Source organism: Chiloscyllium plagiosum, unplaced genomic scaffold (assembly GCF_037043375.1).
Source record: "Chiloscyllium plagiosum isolate Xiang-an unplaced genomic scaffold, Cpla_swu_hap1 HiC_scaffold_7, whole genome shotgun sequence".
Taxonomy (NCBI): domain Eukaryota; kingdom Metazoa; phylum Chordata; class Chondrichthyes; order Orectolobiformes; family Hemiscylliidae; genus Chiloscyllium; species Chiloscyllium plagiosum.
The window spans coordinates 50,448,725-50,463,035 of record NW_028270145.1 but is presented as its reverse complement, the minus strand read 5'-3'; the positions used below and the strand labels follow the sequence as shown (position 1 = coordinate 50,463,035).

At 39.3% G+C, this 14,311-nt stretch overlaps 1 protein-coding gene across 3 annotated transcripts in view; it reads right to left on the bottom strand.

Moving 5' to 3' along the window:
* lnpk (lunapark, ER junction formation factor) overlaps nucleotides 1-14,311 on the bottom strand; it is a 96,814-nt gene that overhangs the window by 26,856 nt on the left and 55,647 nt on the right. For all 3 annotated transcript variants that reach the window (XM_043693563.2, XM_043693562.2, XM_087989000.1), the window contains one exon: nucleotides 4,853-4,904. In XM_043693563.2, the coding sequence (XP_043549498.1) occupies nucleotides 4,853-4,904 (52 nt within the window). The remainder of the gene's footprint in view (nucleotides 1-4,852; nucleotides 4,905-14,311) is intronic.

Genomic DNA, 14,311 nt, shown 5'->3' with positions numbered 1-14,311 from the left:
AGAAAGAAAAAGACTCAAAAAGAAAGCTGCATTTTTCTTGACTAAAATCATAATAAGTAGAAATTGGCCATCCAACCCAATTGTCACACCATAAATCATGGTTGGTTTGATAAGCCTCAGCTTCACTCTTTTGCTTTCTCCACATAACGCTTACTGATTAAATTCTAAAGACGTTAAAAGATAACATTAACTAGAAGAAAAGCATTTGCTCTGCAAAGATTAGTGACAAGTTAGAAGACTGGACAGAATATAAAGAAAAACAAAGAATGTTTAAAGAGGAAGAAATTACTATGCAAAATAAATCAAGCCATAAAGATCACAACAGACAGTTAGAATTTGTACATTCATTTAAAAAGGAAAACACTAACTAAATTGAGCATTGATCCTACAGACACTAAGGTAAAAACAATGACTGCAGATGCTGGAGACCAGATTCTGGATTAGTGGTGCTGAAAGAGCTCAGCAGTTCAGGCAGCATCCAAGGAGCAGCGAAATCGACGTTTCGGGCAAAAGCCCTTCCTGATGAAGGGCTTTTGCCCGAAACATCGATTTCGGCTGCTCCTTGGATGCTGCCTGAACTGCTGTGCTCTTCCACTCCTACAGACACGAAGTCTACAGGAATTAATAATGGAAAATAAGGAAATTGCAGATTAATTGAATTTTGCATTTGTCTTCCAGATAGAGAATGCAAATAACATCCCAGAAATAACTGGGAAGCCAGACACAACAGGGAGTGGATATACTCCCTGCCAGCGACAATACACAGTGCAGTACATGTTTTAGAACTGTTGATACATTTGATCTAATATTTCTGGGTTGGAAGCAACAATCAATGTTGGGTCACTCCATTACTGAATGGCAAACCAGTAAGAATTGAAGGTGAATACCGGAGTGGCGGTTTCATTGATACCTAAAAGTATGCATCAGAAACAGCTGAATCACATAGTGCCACCTTCAAAAACTGTAAAGTACACAGGAAAAGTAATGCCTTTGAGGGGTTGTATCAAATGTGAATATTCAGTTATACCGTCAGTCTGAAGACTTTTCCTTATGGTGTCAAAAGAAATTTTCCAGATTTATTTTGTGAAGAGAAAATCAAACTCAACTGGGTTGAAGTAAATTGCTTGTCAGATTCCAAGACAGATCTATCACAAATTCTAAAGAAATTTGTCATTGTTTTCAGTGGGGTTCTGAAAAGCATGGAAAACACCTCAATCAAATTTAATATGAAGGCTGAAGACTGCGAATCAAGAAAAAGATTGCAATGCTAGATTAGTGCTAAATTTACGCAATCAGACTAAAGATCTGGCAGAATTAGAGATACCGGTCAAGGACCTGTAAATATGATTGATTTGGTCATCTTTATCATCCCAGTAAAAGAAAGATGGATCAGCATGCATTTCCGGTGATTTTAAGGTCACTACAAATCTAGTGCTGTGTGATGAGCAGTAGCCTTCACCTTTAATCACTGACCTATTTGCAGGATTAGCTGGATGCCAGCTTTTCGGTAAAACTGGCCTTAGTCAAGACTATTTCCAGATGACTGTAGATCCTGAATCACAGAAATATATGATGACTGTAACACAAAGACTATTCAAATACAAGACTTCCATTTAGAATCATATCTGCGCCTGCACTACTTCAATGTACCATGGATCAGACTTTAAGTGGATTGGAAAAAGAGTCCAATGTTACCCAGACAACATGTTAGTCACGAAAAGGAATAAACAATACCATCTCCACAATTTAGATGCTACTCTGCAAACAATTATGGCCTAAGAATAAGGAAAAAGGCAAATGCAATTTTTTTTTCAATCTGCCATCTATATGTAGGTCAAGTAATTGATGATAAGAGACTACACAGGTGATCTTCAAAAGTAAAAGCCATAAATGAGGAACCAGCACCAAAAGGTGTAAACCAACTACAGTCATTTTTGGATTTGCTAAAAGTACTAGGGAAAGTTTGTTCCAAATACTCCAACCATTCTCAAGCCATTGCACAACTTAGTATGCCAAAATAAGAACTGGAAATGGAAAGATCAAATATGAAAGAGCCTTTACACAAGCCAAAGAGGTTTTATTAAAGTTAGAAACCCTGATCTATTATGATCAAAAGTTACCATTTACAACTAGCATGGGATGCTTCACTGTGTGCACATTACTTTGTGGCAAGATCACAGGAACAACTCCAGAACTGAAGCCAGACGTCATGGAGGAACTATCCGTTGAAGCAGGATATCTCCTATGAGGAACAGTGCCATCATTCCACCACTGCTATAAAAATATTTGTTAAATCAAATTGCTAGAATGAAGGTAATTGCCAAAGCTATTTTTGATGGCCAGGGTTTGACTCTGAAACTGAGAAGAATATCTGCAACTTGCACAAGAGTTCGCAACCCACCTCCATTAGCACCATTACACTCAGGGAAATGGCCAGAAAAAACCATGGCAAAGAATCAAATATTGACTAGATTGGATATTTTAAAGAGCAGATTTTCTCAGTGGTTAATGCACATAGTAAATGTCCTGAAGCTGCATCAAGACATCACCGTCAGAGAAAACCACTGATCTTTGAGGTTTGGTTATCTGAAACAACTTGTTAGTGATAATAGTCCATAGCTTATTTCACAATATATTTTATGTCAAAAACACCACAGAATTCAATATCTGCCACCCATTCCTTTTCAGCCAGCCACAAATGTCCAGCAGAAAGATTTGTTCCTCCAAGGTAACATGAGAAGAAGGATCACTATCTAAAAGACTGAGCCAATTTTTGTTAATATACCTGAACACAATCCAACTAATGGCCATTGTTCATGCTAACTCATTAATTGCACATGGTGTTTGATTTGTTGAAACCACCCTGACGAAAGGCATCATTGTCAGGAGGCAACAGAATCAGGGTTTCCAATGAGAGAACAAGGCTGAATGCCACATTTTCCAAAAGGTCAAGAAGTCTTGGCGAGGAATTACACCATTGGCAAGAAGTTGGTATCAGTCATCACTATAGTACAGGCTGGATTAGCTTCTTCTAACTGTATTGATGAAAGACAATTTAGCACTGAGAAGGTGTGCTGATCAATTCTTGGCAACCAGAACAAATATGCCAGGGACAACATGAACTGAAGATCCACAATAACTTTGCCAAATCCAGCCTTGGCTGACTGTCTGTGTGGAGTTTGCATGCTCTCCCAATGTCTGCGTGGGTTTCCTTTCACAGTCCACAAATGTACAGGTTAGGTGCATTGGTCATGTTAAATTGTCCCATATGGTTAAGGGATTCCTTAGATTCTTAACTAAGAATAGAGTCAAACATTGCCAGGGATATATAGATATGTGGAATTGAGTCCATGCCCAGAACAACCATTATGTTATTTAATGGTGGAGCAGGTGCAAGCTACCAAATAGCATGCCCCTGCACTTAATTCCTATGTTATGGTTTCTGTCAATTAGAAAGCTTGACTGATAAAACTCTTTAGGCTGCATCATGAAGTAGGTTTAAAAAGAATACAAATGAAAATACAAAGCAACACCAATATCATTGGATCTAATGATACTTTCCTTGTAACAACAGCTACACAGCTACACTCTTAATATAGTAAAATGCACACAACATTTCACAGGAATGCTTTTAAACAATATTTAAAACTGAACCACATAAGGATTTACAAAGACAACTATTCAATTGCTTGGTCAAAGAACTAAATTTTAGAAAGGAGGAAAGATGGATGGAAAGCTTCAAGGAGGGAATGTCAATGCTTACTTGAGGTAACTGCAAGGATGATTGCCAACAATGGACTAATTAAAAATCAGGGAGACACAAGAGGCCATATTTTGGAGAACAAAGAACATTACAGCATAAGAATAAACCCTTCAGCTCTCCAAACCTGAGCCAGCATATTTTGCCCTTCCATATTACAACTGCTCTGGATGTAGGTACATCCATCCAGAACCTCAACCTGAGCTACAAATCTTCTCAAACTTGCTAATATTACAACTGTCATTATTTACAGGATCTGTATCCCTCTATTCTCTTCCTATTAAGATATTTGCCCAAGTGCTTCCCGAATGCTGTTATTGTGTCTGCTTCCACCATCGCCTCCAGCATGGTATTCCAGGCACTCACCAACCTTTGTGTGAAAAACGTGTCTCGCACATCTCTTTTAAACATCTCCATCTCCCCAACACCATCACCACCTCGAACCAGTGTCCCCTAGTAAGTGAACCTTCCATCCTGGGAAAAAAGGTTCATACTTTTCATTCTATCCATGCTGTTCACCATAGCTAAAATCCCCTATACATCTTCTGTACTATCTCCAAAGCATCCACACCCTTCTGGTAGTGTGGTGACCAGAACTGTATGCAAAAGGACTGTGGGAGGTTACAGAGATAGTGAAGGGTAAAACCATGAGGAACTTGAAAACAAGGATGAAAACTTTAAAACTGAAGTGATAAACTGGTATCACAGGTCAGGGAGTTTGTGCTAATGAATGAAAAGAATATGATCTAAGTTCAGTTACTGCAGAAGAGGTTTGACTAGGCTCAAGTCTATGGAATGATCATGTCTAGCAGTAACTAAAATATTAATTATGGTTTCAGCCATAGATGAGCTGAGACAGAGCAGCCAATAATCATTTGTGGCTAAGCATTTAGTTAAACAAATCTGGATGGCATGCTGTTTTAAAGTAAAAATATCATGGACAAACTTTTTTTAAAAAAATCAAATAAATTGCTTTTATTCCCTAACTTTCAAATCCATTTTGATAAATTAAGCTGTTATACGTTATTAACAACATGGAAGCTACATTGGTGGATTTATCAGAAAAGAATATCTTGCACATTAAAGGCTTACCTTGACCAGGTCTCGGAGTAGCTGGCATTCCAGAGGTCAACTGATCAAGTTCCTATCAAGAGAATCATTAAAATGTAATTAAAGTGTATTAAATTAGACCAAATATTATTTCTGAAACCTTAAACATAAATCAAAATTGCACCTTTCATATAACATACAGCCAAAGAGCAGAGAATTGCAATTAAATCGGTCTAAGCTAGACTGAAACGAGATTTAAAAGTCAATGGACATTATATGGACTTGGTGCACTTGCCCCTTTAAATTGCTAAGAAATTAAATATTTCAAAAAGTGTTTAGCTCAAGGAACTAAGAAAAGCAAATATTTTCAAAATAATGCAAATTTCCAGTTCTAAGCTCTGTTTTTCAGAGGTTTGAGCAGTCTGGTGTGTGTTTGATTAAAACAAGTCTGGGAGTGCAGAACAGCATGAAGATATATGCTTAAGGTACTGAAACAGAGGGAGATTAGACAAAGCGGAAAGCAGGCTCTTGCTTCACAATCAATATCAAGGAATCATGGAGAGAATGAACATGGCATCTTATTGTATCACGAGAACAATACAATTTAAAATTAGTGATTCAACGTTTAAAGACAAACCATGACATATTTATGAAATATTTCCAAATGAGGACCGTCACAATAATGGCTAGTTTTGGAGTTCATAGGCTTAGGAATCTCTCTTACCCCACTGGCCAAGTGTTAAAATACAAAAGAACCAGGATATCCCAAACATTGTACAGCCAACACAATATAAAGAAGTTTGGACTTAAGGAAGGAAATAAATTCTGTTTCTTTGAACAGATTACTGAGGAGATGATAAGGTCGTATCTGCATAACAGAATTGGAGCTAGCTGCAAGGACATACTTCATTGTTGTCTGGTCTGAGACTTGCCGTTATTAATCTAAAGATTGGACTGTGTCTGTATAAAAATTAATAAAGCATTAATATTCACACAGGAACTAAAAGTAAAACTGATTTTAATCATGACATTAACTGCCTTTACATAAATCAGATATTAAAAGCAATGAATAGATTATACAATGATTAGATAAATGCATAGCGACTTCACCACTTGATACTGATATAAATTATAGACTCATGTCCACTTAGAATGAAAGATTCTGGAATGATTTGCTAACAGCTTTTTTAAAACTCAACACAAAAGAAAACAAGTCATTCATCTCACAACTAATTGAGATATTGCTCAGAATAACTGCTGCATTCTACTGTATTGCAACCGTGACTTCAACTGTAATTAACTGTTTTAAGTACCTTGACATGTTAACATGACACAGAAATCCAGGTATATTATCCTGAAGCAAACACCAATTTTTTTTGGAGTCTTAGGTTGATTTGCAAAGACTAAATTGGATGGTTTAAGCTCCTTTTTAAGTTTTAGCTATGGAATATTTATTTAATATAACTCTTGTTTGAAGACAGCTACTTAATTCTCACTTTAATTATTTTTGACACAATTATAAAATTCCAATTCATTTACTCATGCTCTTTCATTCAAGAAAGGGAGCCAGAAATCCATACGTAGCCAGGTCGAAATTTGACTCCACTCCTAGACTACATGGATGAATCTTTGTGTCTGTGAAATCATCTAAGTTACCCGGTTAAATACTTTAAAATTCAAAATAAAATTAAACATATCAATTAACAACAATCCAGTAATCAATTAAGATGAAGATAATGTCACTCCAATCAATGCTGTAAACACTCTTCACCAATACACTGAAGTTAATACCAAAAGCCAGCCAAGCAGTAATTTGGCTTGGGCGCACTCTCACCCGAGGCAGAAATACCAATCCACATTAGTGTTGAATGAAATAGCCACTGAAGACAAATACCAGCCTCCATATTGCGATGCATATTGTTTATCAGAACCATCTCATATTGGACAAGTTAAGGATTCATCCAGCATCCCATTCATGATGTAAATTATCATGATCTGTAATATCACGACTAAGCATATTCCATGTTCTTTGATAACAATCAAATGTACTGACTAAATTTAGTTCAATGTGGAGTGACAAGAGCAGTATTAGGCATATCCTGGCACAAAGTGTGAACTACTGTTGACATTACACAAGACTATTCGTATGTTGATCAAGGCAAGAACCTAGTTATCCTGCAGCCAACTGATCAGAACAAAACACTCTAATCCCATCACACATTTCGTCGCTCAACAAACATTCTCTTCCTCAGCCCTGGTGCAGCCAACGTACAAGTGAAAAGGGGACAGACTGAAGTGTTTGCAAGTGTGAACAAAAAGGATCATATGTTTTCTACGCAACCCCTTAAATTCTCATCATGTGTGTCCAAACACATTGGTTCATTATTAGTGACATTAAAAAGCAGCTCGATGATCAGACATGGCCAGACAACTCCCTAGCTACAATGCTAAACATCTACTCCTTTATCCAAGCTGCTGCATTACAGCTACAATACTAACAAAGAACAGGATATCTAACATTACCTAAGTGGAGCCTAACCACACAAACATAAAAATCCAACTTTGAATGATTGTAAATCCATCAGTGTCTTCCTGGTCATTAATGATGGATGGAGTTATCAGTTGTCCCATCAAGAGACAGTCATTCCACTGATGCTCAGTCTGTTTCTAACAAAATTTAACAGTTCCAAACCTTCAAATGCAAGAGCTGAATGCCTGAGGAGAGGTGAGAGTGGCTGGCAAAGATATAAAGGCAATATTCAACAATTAGAGGTAGAAAACACCACTAACAAAACTAAAGTCATCCGTGCTCAAAAGAAAAACCATCAGACTTCTCCTTCAGATAATGAATTATTAATAATTATGAATTATGAAGGGATAATTCAGACCCATTCATAATTGAGAATTATGAATGGATCTGAACACCAGAGAATTCACCAAACAACCCCAGGCTCTGAGGAATTCTTGCAATCATTATCCTGGGGCTATGAGGGTAGCCACAGTCATCATCCTTTGTACCAGACATGTCTGTAGCTTACTGATGGTTTTTCTTTTTGAGTAAGCTACAGACATGAAGTAGTTTACTCAAAAAGTAGCTTCTTTTTGAGTAAGCTCTCCCGGTGTCTACAGGTGCTTTGGTTTCACCCCAAGTCTAAAGATGTGCAGCCTAGGTGGATTGGCCAAACTAAATTGCTCATAGTGTCGAGAGATGTGCAGGCTAGGTGGATCAGCCACAGAAAATGCAGGGATAGGGGGTGGGATGCTCTTTGGAGGATCAGTTTGGACTCAGTGGCTGAATGGCCAGCTTCCACAGTATTCCTGCTAATGCATCGATCCCCTATCCTCCCAAAACAATCAAATCAAATCAATTCACTGACCAAAGTTAGTTAAGGATCGGTTGCAACAACGAATCAAAATTACTTCAACAACACTTCCCTTTCTTACCTTCTACAGGTAAGGACAAGAACTAACTGAACATCTTCAGGATCTCCAAGTGCCCCAGACACATCGCATCAGTCCTGCGCCATCACTGGGTCAATCTGCTAGAAATCCGTATCTAACATTATTTTAGGAGTACAATCATTGGTTTAATAGTTTCAGACAGTGTACCACCACCACCTCAGAACAACCAAGTATGGACATAAATACTAACTTGCCAGTCTCAGAAGCCAAGGGAGAAAGTAAGGACAGCAGATGCTAGAGATCAGAGTCAAGAGTGTGATGCTGCCTATTGGGCAGCTTCTGAGGAGCAGGAGAATCGATGTTTCAAGCATCAATTCTCGAAACATCGATTCTCCTGCTCCCCAGATGCTGCCTGACTGGCTGTGCTTTTCCAGCAGCACACTCTTGACCCCAGTCTCACAAGCATTCATAGTACAAATAAAAATGCATCTTCATTTACTGTATTCAAAAGGCACCAACTCCTTCATTTAGAGTCACATTCATAGAGGTCTATAGCACAGAAAAAGGCCCTTTGGTCCATTCAATCTGCACAAGTCAAATACCTAACTATTCAAATCCAATATTCCAGCACTTGGTCCATAGCTCGGTGCATGCCTTGGCATCCAAGTGCACATCTAAGTATGTCTTAAATATTAGAGGTGAATATTTCCACCTCTATCACCATTACAGGCAATGAGTTCCATTTTCCCACCACCCCCCCACTGAGAAAAGTGTCTAGATTAGAGTGGTGCTGGAAAAGCACAGAAGGTCAGGCAGCATCCAAGGAGCAGGAAAATCGACGTTCTGGGCAAAAGACCTGCTGTGCTTTTCCAGCACCACTCTAATCTAGACTCTGATCTCCAGCAACTGTAGTCCTCACTTATGCCTCGGTGAAAAAACTTTGCTACATCCCCTGCAAACCTCCTGCTCCTTATCTTAAATCTATGCCTCTGGTCATTGATCCCTCCACCAAGGGAAAAAAAATTCATTTCTGTTAATGCCCTTCATAATTTTAAGCATCTCAATAATGTCACTCCCTCAGTCACGTCTTGGGCTCCAAGAAAACAACCCCATCTATCCAATCTCTTTTCATAACCAAAACTCTGCAAGTCAGGAAACATCTGAGTAAAACTCCTTTGCAGCTTCTTCAATGCCATTACATCCCTCCTTTAATGGGACTTCCAGAATTGCACACACTTACTCAAGCTGTGGTGTAGTCAACGTCTCGTACGGTTCAAGCATAAACTCCCTTCGCTAAAACTCAATGTCTCAGCTAATAAATGCAAGTATCCCATATGCATTCTTAACCACTTTATCTAAGTGTCCCTTATGCACAAGGGACCGTTGCACATAAGATCCCTCAGATCCTACTGTTCACAGAGTATTCCCTTGCTTTGTTAGTGCTGTCCAATTGCGACATCTCACATTATCTAGATTGAATCCCATTTGCCACTGATCAGCCCTTCTATCTGAGCAAACCGTCTATATCCCCTTGAATCTAAAGCTGTCCTCTTCAACTTATAACCCCAATTTTTGTATTGGTTGCAAATTTACTGATCAACTCTCCTACATGCAACTCTGAACTGTTTATGAAAAACAAAAAGCCCCAAGCAGAACCCCAATGGATACAGGTTTCCAGTTACAATAACAATCTATGACTATCACCCATTGCTTCCTGCCACTAGGCCAATTCTGTCAGAAATTAACCAAATTTCCTTGGATCCCATGAGTTATTGCTTTCGCTGCCAATCTCCCATGCGGGACCTTATCAAGGCCTTGATGAAGTAACAGACACGAGCAGCATCCAGGGAACAGGAGAATCGACGTTTCGGGCATAAGCCCTTCTCCTGTTCCCTGGATGCTGCCTGACCTGCTGCGCTTTTCCAGCAACACATTTTCAGCTCTGATCTCCAGCATCTGCAGTCCTCACTTTCTCCTGAAGTAACAGACAATCATGCTAAAAAGGGGAACCACCTAAAGCTTTCGTTTCCTTCACAGAGGCTCATTAGCTTGTTGTACAACTTCAGCTAAGAACAGATTTCCAGCATTTACAATTTCATTTTATTCTTTCAGAATTAGTTAAACAGTTGCGTCCATAATAATTATGAAATGTGATTCGTATTAGCTCATAGCCATGAATCTATAATAGTCAGTATATATGATAATGACAACTCAGTTACCATCAGGCATACATACTTACATTCTTTAATACTTCAGATTTAAAGTGTTACATGGAACTCTTTCCCACTGAGTGAATGAATTATTATTCTCAGCTCCTTAATAATTTTATGATTTTAAAAGGAATTTATTCAAGAGAAAAAAGACTTTTGTTTTTGCTGAAGTCAACGGGTGGCACAGTGGCTAGCACTGCTACCTCACAGCGGCAGAGACTCTGGTTCAATTCCCACCTCAGGTAAATGTCTGCGTGGAGTCTGCATATTCTCCCAGTGTTTACGTGGGTTTCCTCCGGGTGCTCTGGTTTCCTCCCACAGTCCAAAGATGTGCAGGTCAGGTGAATTGGCTATGCTAAATTGCCAGTTAGGTGAAAGGGTAAATGTAGGGGAAATGGGTTTGGGTGGGTTGCTCTTCGGAAGGTTGGTGTGGACTTGTTTCCACACTAAGTAATCTAATCTCTAACATTCCAGTATTGGATGTTTTCTCCACAATCCCCTTACAATCACTGGATATAATTCCAATTTCATTTTACATGCAAAGAAGAGATCTATTGGGACCCTGTAAATACAGTGAAACTGAAACTGAGGGAGAGCTTTACACGTTAAAGGAATTTGATGTTGCAAAAGAAATTGTATGGCTCAAACATCATGCAAGGGATTGTTTACTCATAACTAGAAGATCCAACAGAGAGATGTAACATGGTCATCTTGTGATGTGGCCAATGAGTGGACATTTCTGGATCGACAGGAGATCCAGAATTATGAAACTGAATTGGTGTTAGAGGATTACAGTTTTTTTGCTGAGGTTTTAGAACTACCTGAAGTATAAAATGCAAGATGGAGTGCATCAAGGTCAGCCTTTCAGAAGATCCCAACCTATACAATGGACCAGAACTGGTGCCAATACAGGAAAAACTGTCAGTGTTATCAGTATTCACTGTCATTATGCCAATGAAACAGGCAGTCACTTCAAAGTACACATACAGAAACATACAGAAACATACAGAAATCTGCTGACATTGCATCCCTCAGAACAGTGTAGAATCAATGTTGAGACATCACACTTAGATTGCAATCACTTGGAAATCAATTGAACTGGCAGCAATCATTCTTTAACTGCTCATCTATTTTTAAAAACTCTTGAAAAGCTGACATATTGGTGAATTACGACAAATGACAAACTACCACAAAAACTGAAATAAAAGGTAATGAACAAATATATTAAGGACAAAAGGGTAAGTAGGGAGAGAATAGGGCCCCTCAAAGATCAGCAAGGCGACCTTTGTGTGGAGCCACAGAAAATGGGGGAGATATTAAATGAATATTTTGCATCAGTATTTACTGTGGAAAAGGATATGGAAGATATAGACTGTAGGGAAATAGATGGTGACATCTTGCAAAATGTCCAGATTACAGAGGAGGAAGTGCTGGATGTCTTGAAATGGTTAAAAGGTAGATAAATCCCCAGGACCTGATCAGGTGTACCCGAGAACTCTGTGGGAAGCTAGGGAGTTATTGCTGGGCCTCTTGCTGAGATATTTGTATCATCGATAGTCACAGGTGAGGTGCTGGAAGACTAGAGGTTGGCCAACATGGTGCCACTGTTTAAGAAGGGCGGTAAAGACAAACCAGGGAACTATAGACTGGTGAGCCTGACCTCGGTGGAGGGCAAGTTGTTGGAGGGAATCCTGAGGGACAGGATGCACATTTATTTGGAAAGGCAAGGACTGATTAGGGATAGTCAACATGGCTTCGTGCGTGGGAAATCATGTCTCACAAACTTGATTGAGTTTTTTGAAGTAACAAAGAAGATTGATGAGGGCCGAGCAGTAGATGTGATCTATATGGACTTCAGTAAGGCATTTGACAAGGTTCCCCATGGGAGACTGATTAGCAAGGTTAGATCTCACGGAATACAGGGAGAACTAGCCACTTGGATACAGAACTGGCTCAAAGGTAGAAGACAGAGGGTGGTGGTGGAGGGTTGTTTGCAGATGACACCAAAATTGGAGGTGTAGTGGACAGCGAAGAGGGTTACCTCAGATTACAACAGGATCTGGACCAGATGGGCCAATGGGCTGAGAAGTGGCAGATGGAGTTTAATTCAGATAAATGTGAGGTGCTGCATTTTGGGAAAGCAAATCTAAGCAGGACTTATACACTTAAATGAGAAGGTCCTATGGAGTGTTGCTGAACAAAGAGACCTTGAAGTGCAGGTTCACAGCTCCTTGAAAGTGGAGTCGCAGGTAGATAGGATTGTGAAGGCGGTGTTTGGTATGCTTTCCTTTTTTGGAAAGATTGAGAGGTCATGTTACAGCTGTACAGGACATTGGTTAGGCCACTGTTGGAATATTGCGTGAAATTCTGGTCTCCTTCCTATCGGAAAGATGTTGTGAAACTTGAAATGGTTCAGAAAAGATTTACAAGGATGCTGCCAGGTTGGAGGAATTGAGCTACATGGAGAGGCTGAACAGACTGGGGCTGTTTTCTCTGGAGCATCTGAGGCTGAGGGGTGACCTTATAGAGGTTTACAAAATTATGACCTTATAGAGGTTTACAAAACATGAACATCAACTAGCCACAAAAAGACATGACCTACTATCACTAGTATTCTTACATACGGATGAGGAAGGACACCACTTTGTCTGGGACAACACATCCATCCTAGAACAAGCCAAGCAGAGATATGCATGAGAATTCTTAGAAGCATGGCTTTCCAACCGGAACTCTATCAACAAACACATTGACTTAGATCCCATTTACCACCCGCTGTGAAAAAGAACAGTAAGTGACATCAACATAGGAAATGATGTCACCACAGGAAATGAAATCACCAACCCAAGGAAACCCAAACACAAATAGAAAGCGGGCTACACCACCAGTGCTTCATCCAGAGGCTCACTGAAGATGTTACCTAGATGAAACATCTGAAAACAAACCTTCCAGCTCAGCGAGCAAACCTACATCCAAAAGAATTCTAATTTTGGTTGTACACTCTATCCTATCTTCAACATATTTTTATTATTTATCCCTCTTATCTTATTCAATACATCTTTTATAGTCCCACCCAATCCATTAAACTGGCCATGCTTGTTCATCTTATTGACTCTTACACTCTCCTCACATTCAGACACACTGCTCTGTTCTACTCACATTTGCCCTCATCGCACCATACTAGTCTAAACCCTCCCGAGTGGCACAAGCAAACCTCTCCTCAAGGATATTGGTGCACTTTCAGTTCAGGTGCAGTCTGCCCTTTGTGTATAGGTACCACCTGCCCTGGAAAAGACTCCATGAAACGTAGCCATTGTGCATTCAAGTACAGAAAGAAATTTGCGTGAATAAAAACAGTTAAACACATGACCATGAGGTTGCTCTGTCACTCAGTGAGAACAAGGCTGGTCCTTTACATCAACGTCATTTTCATTGAGCAATCTCCAAATTCCTCAGGTCCCACGTAACAACGTGTGAACGGGCTTAGCCTTGAATATTCTCAATGATTTAGAATACGTTGCTGTCCAGAACAGAAAATTCCAAAGATTCATAACACTAAGAAATTTCTTATCATCTTCATCCTAAGCGGTCTGAAACTGCCCCTTAACGTTAGATTTTGCATTTGGGGAAAAACAATTGTTTTGTATTTACTAAGACAAAACATCTCAGTATCTTAGATGTTTCAATTCAACCTTTCGTTCTTCCAAACACTATTTGCTCTATCTTTCTTCATATGAAAACTCTAATTCCAACAACATGCCATTAAGATTTCTCTGCACCGTCTGTAAGTCGATTATTTTCTCCCTGTTATGATCCCAGTTGATGGTAACACTGAACAAGCCGTATCCCAAAGACAAACCCCAGCTTGATGAACCAGAAGTTTCATTTTTTA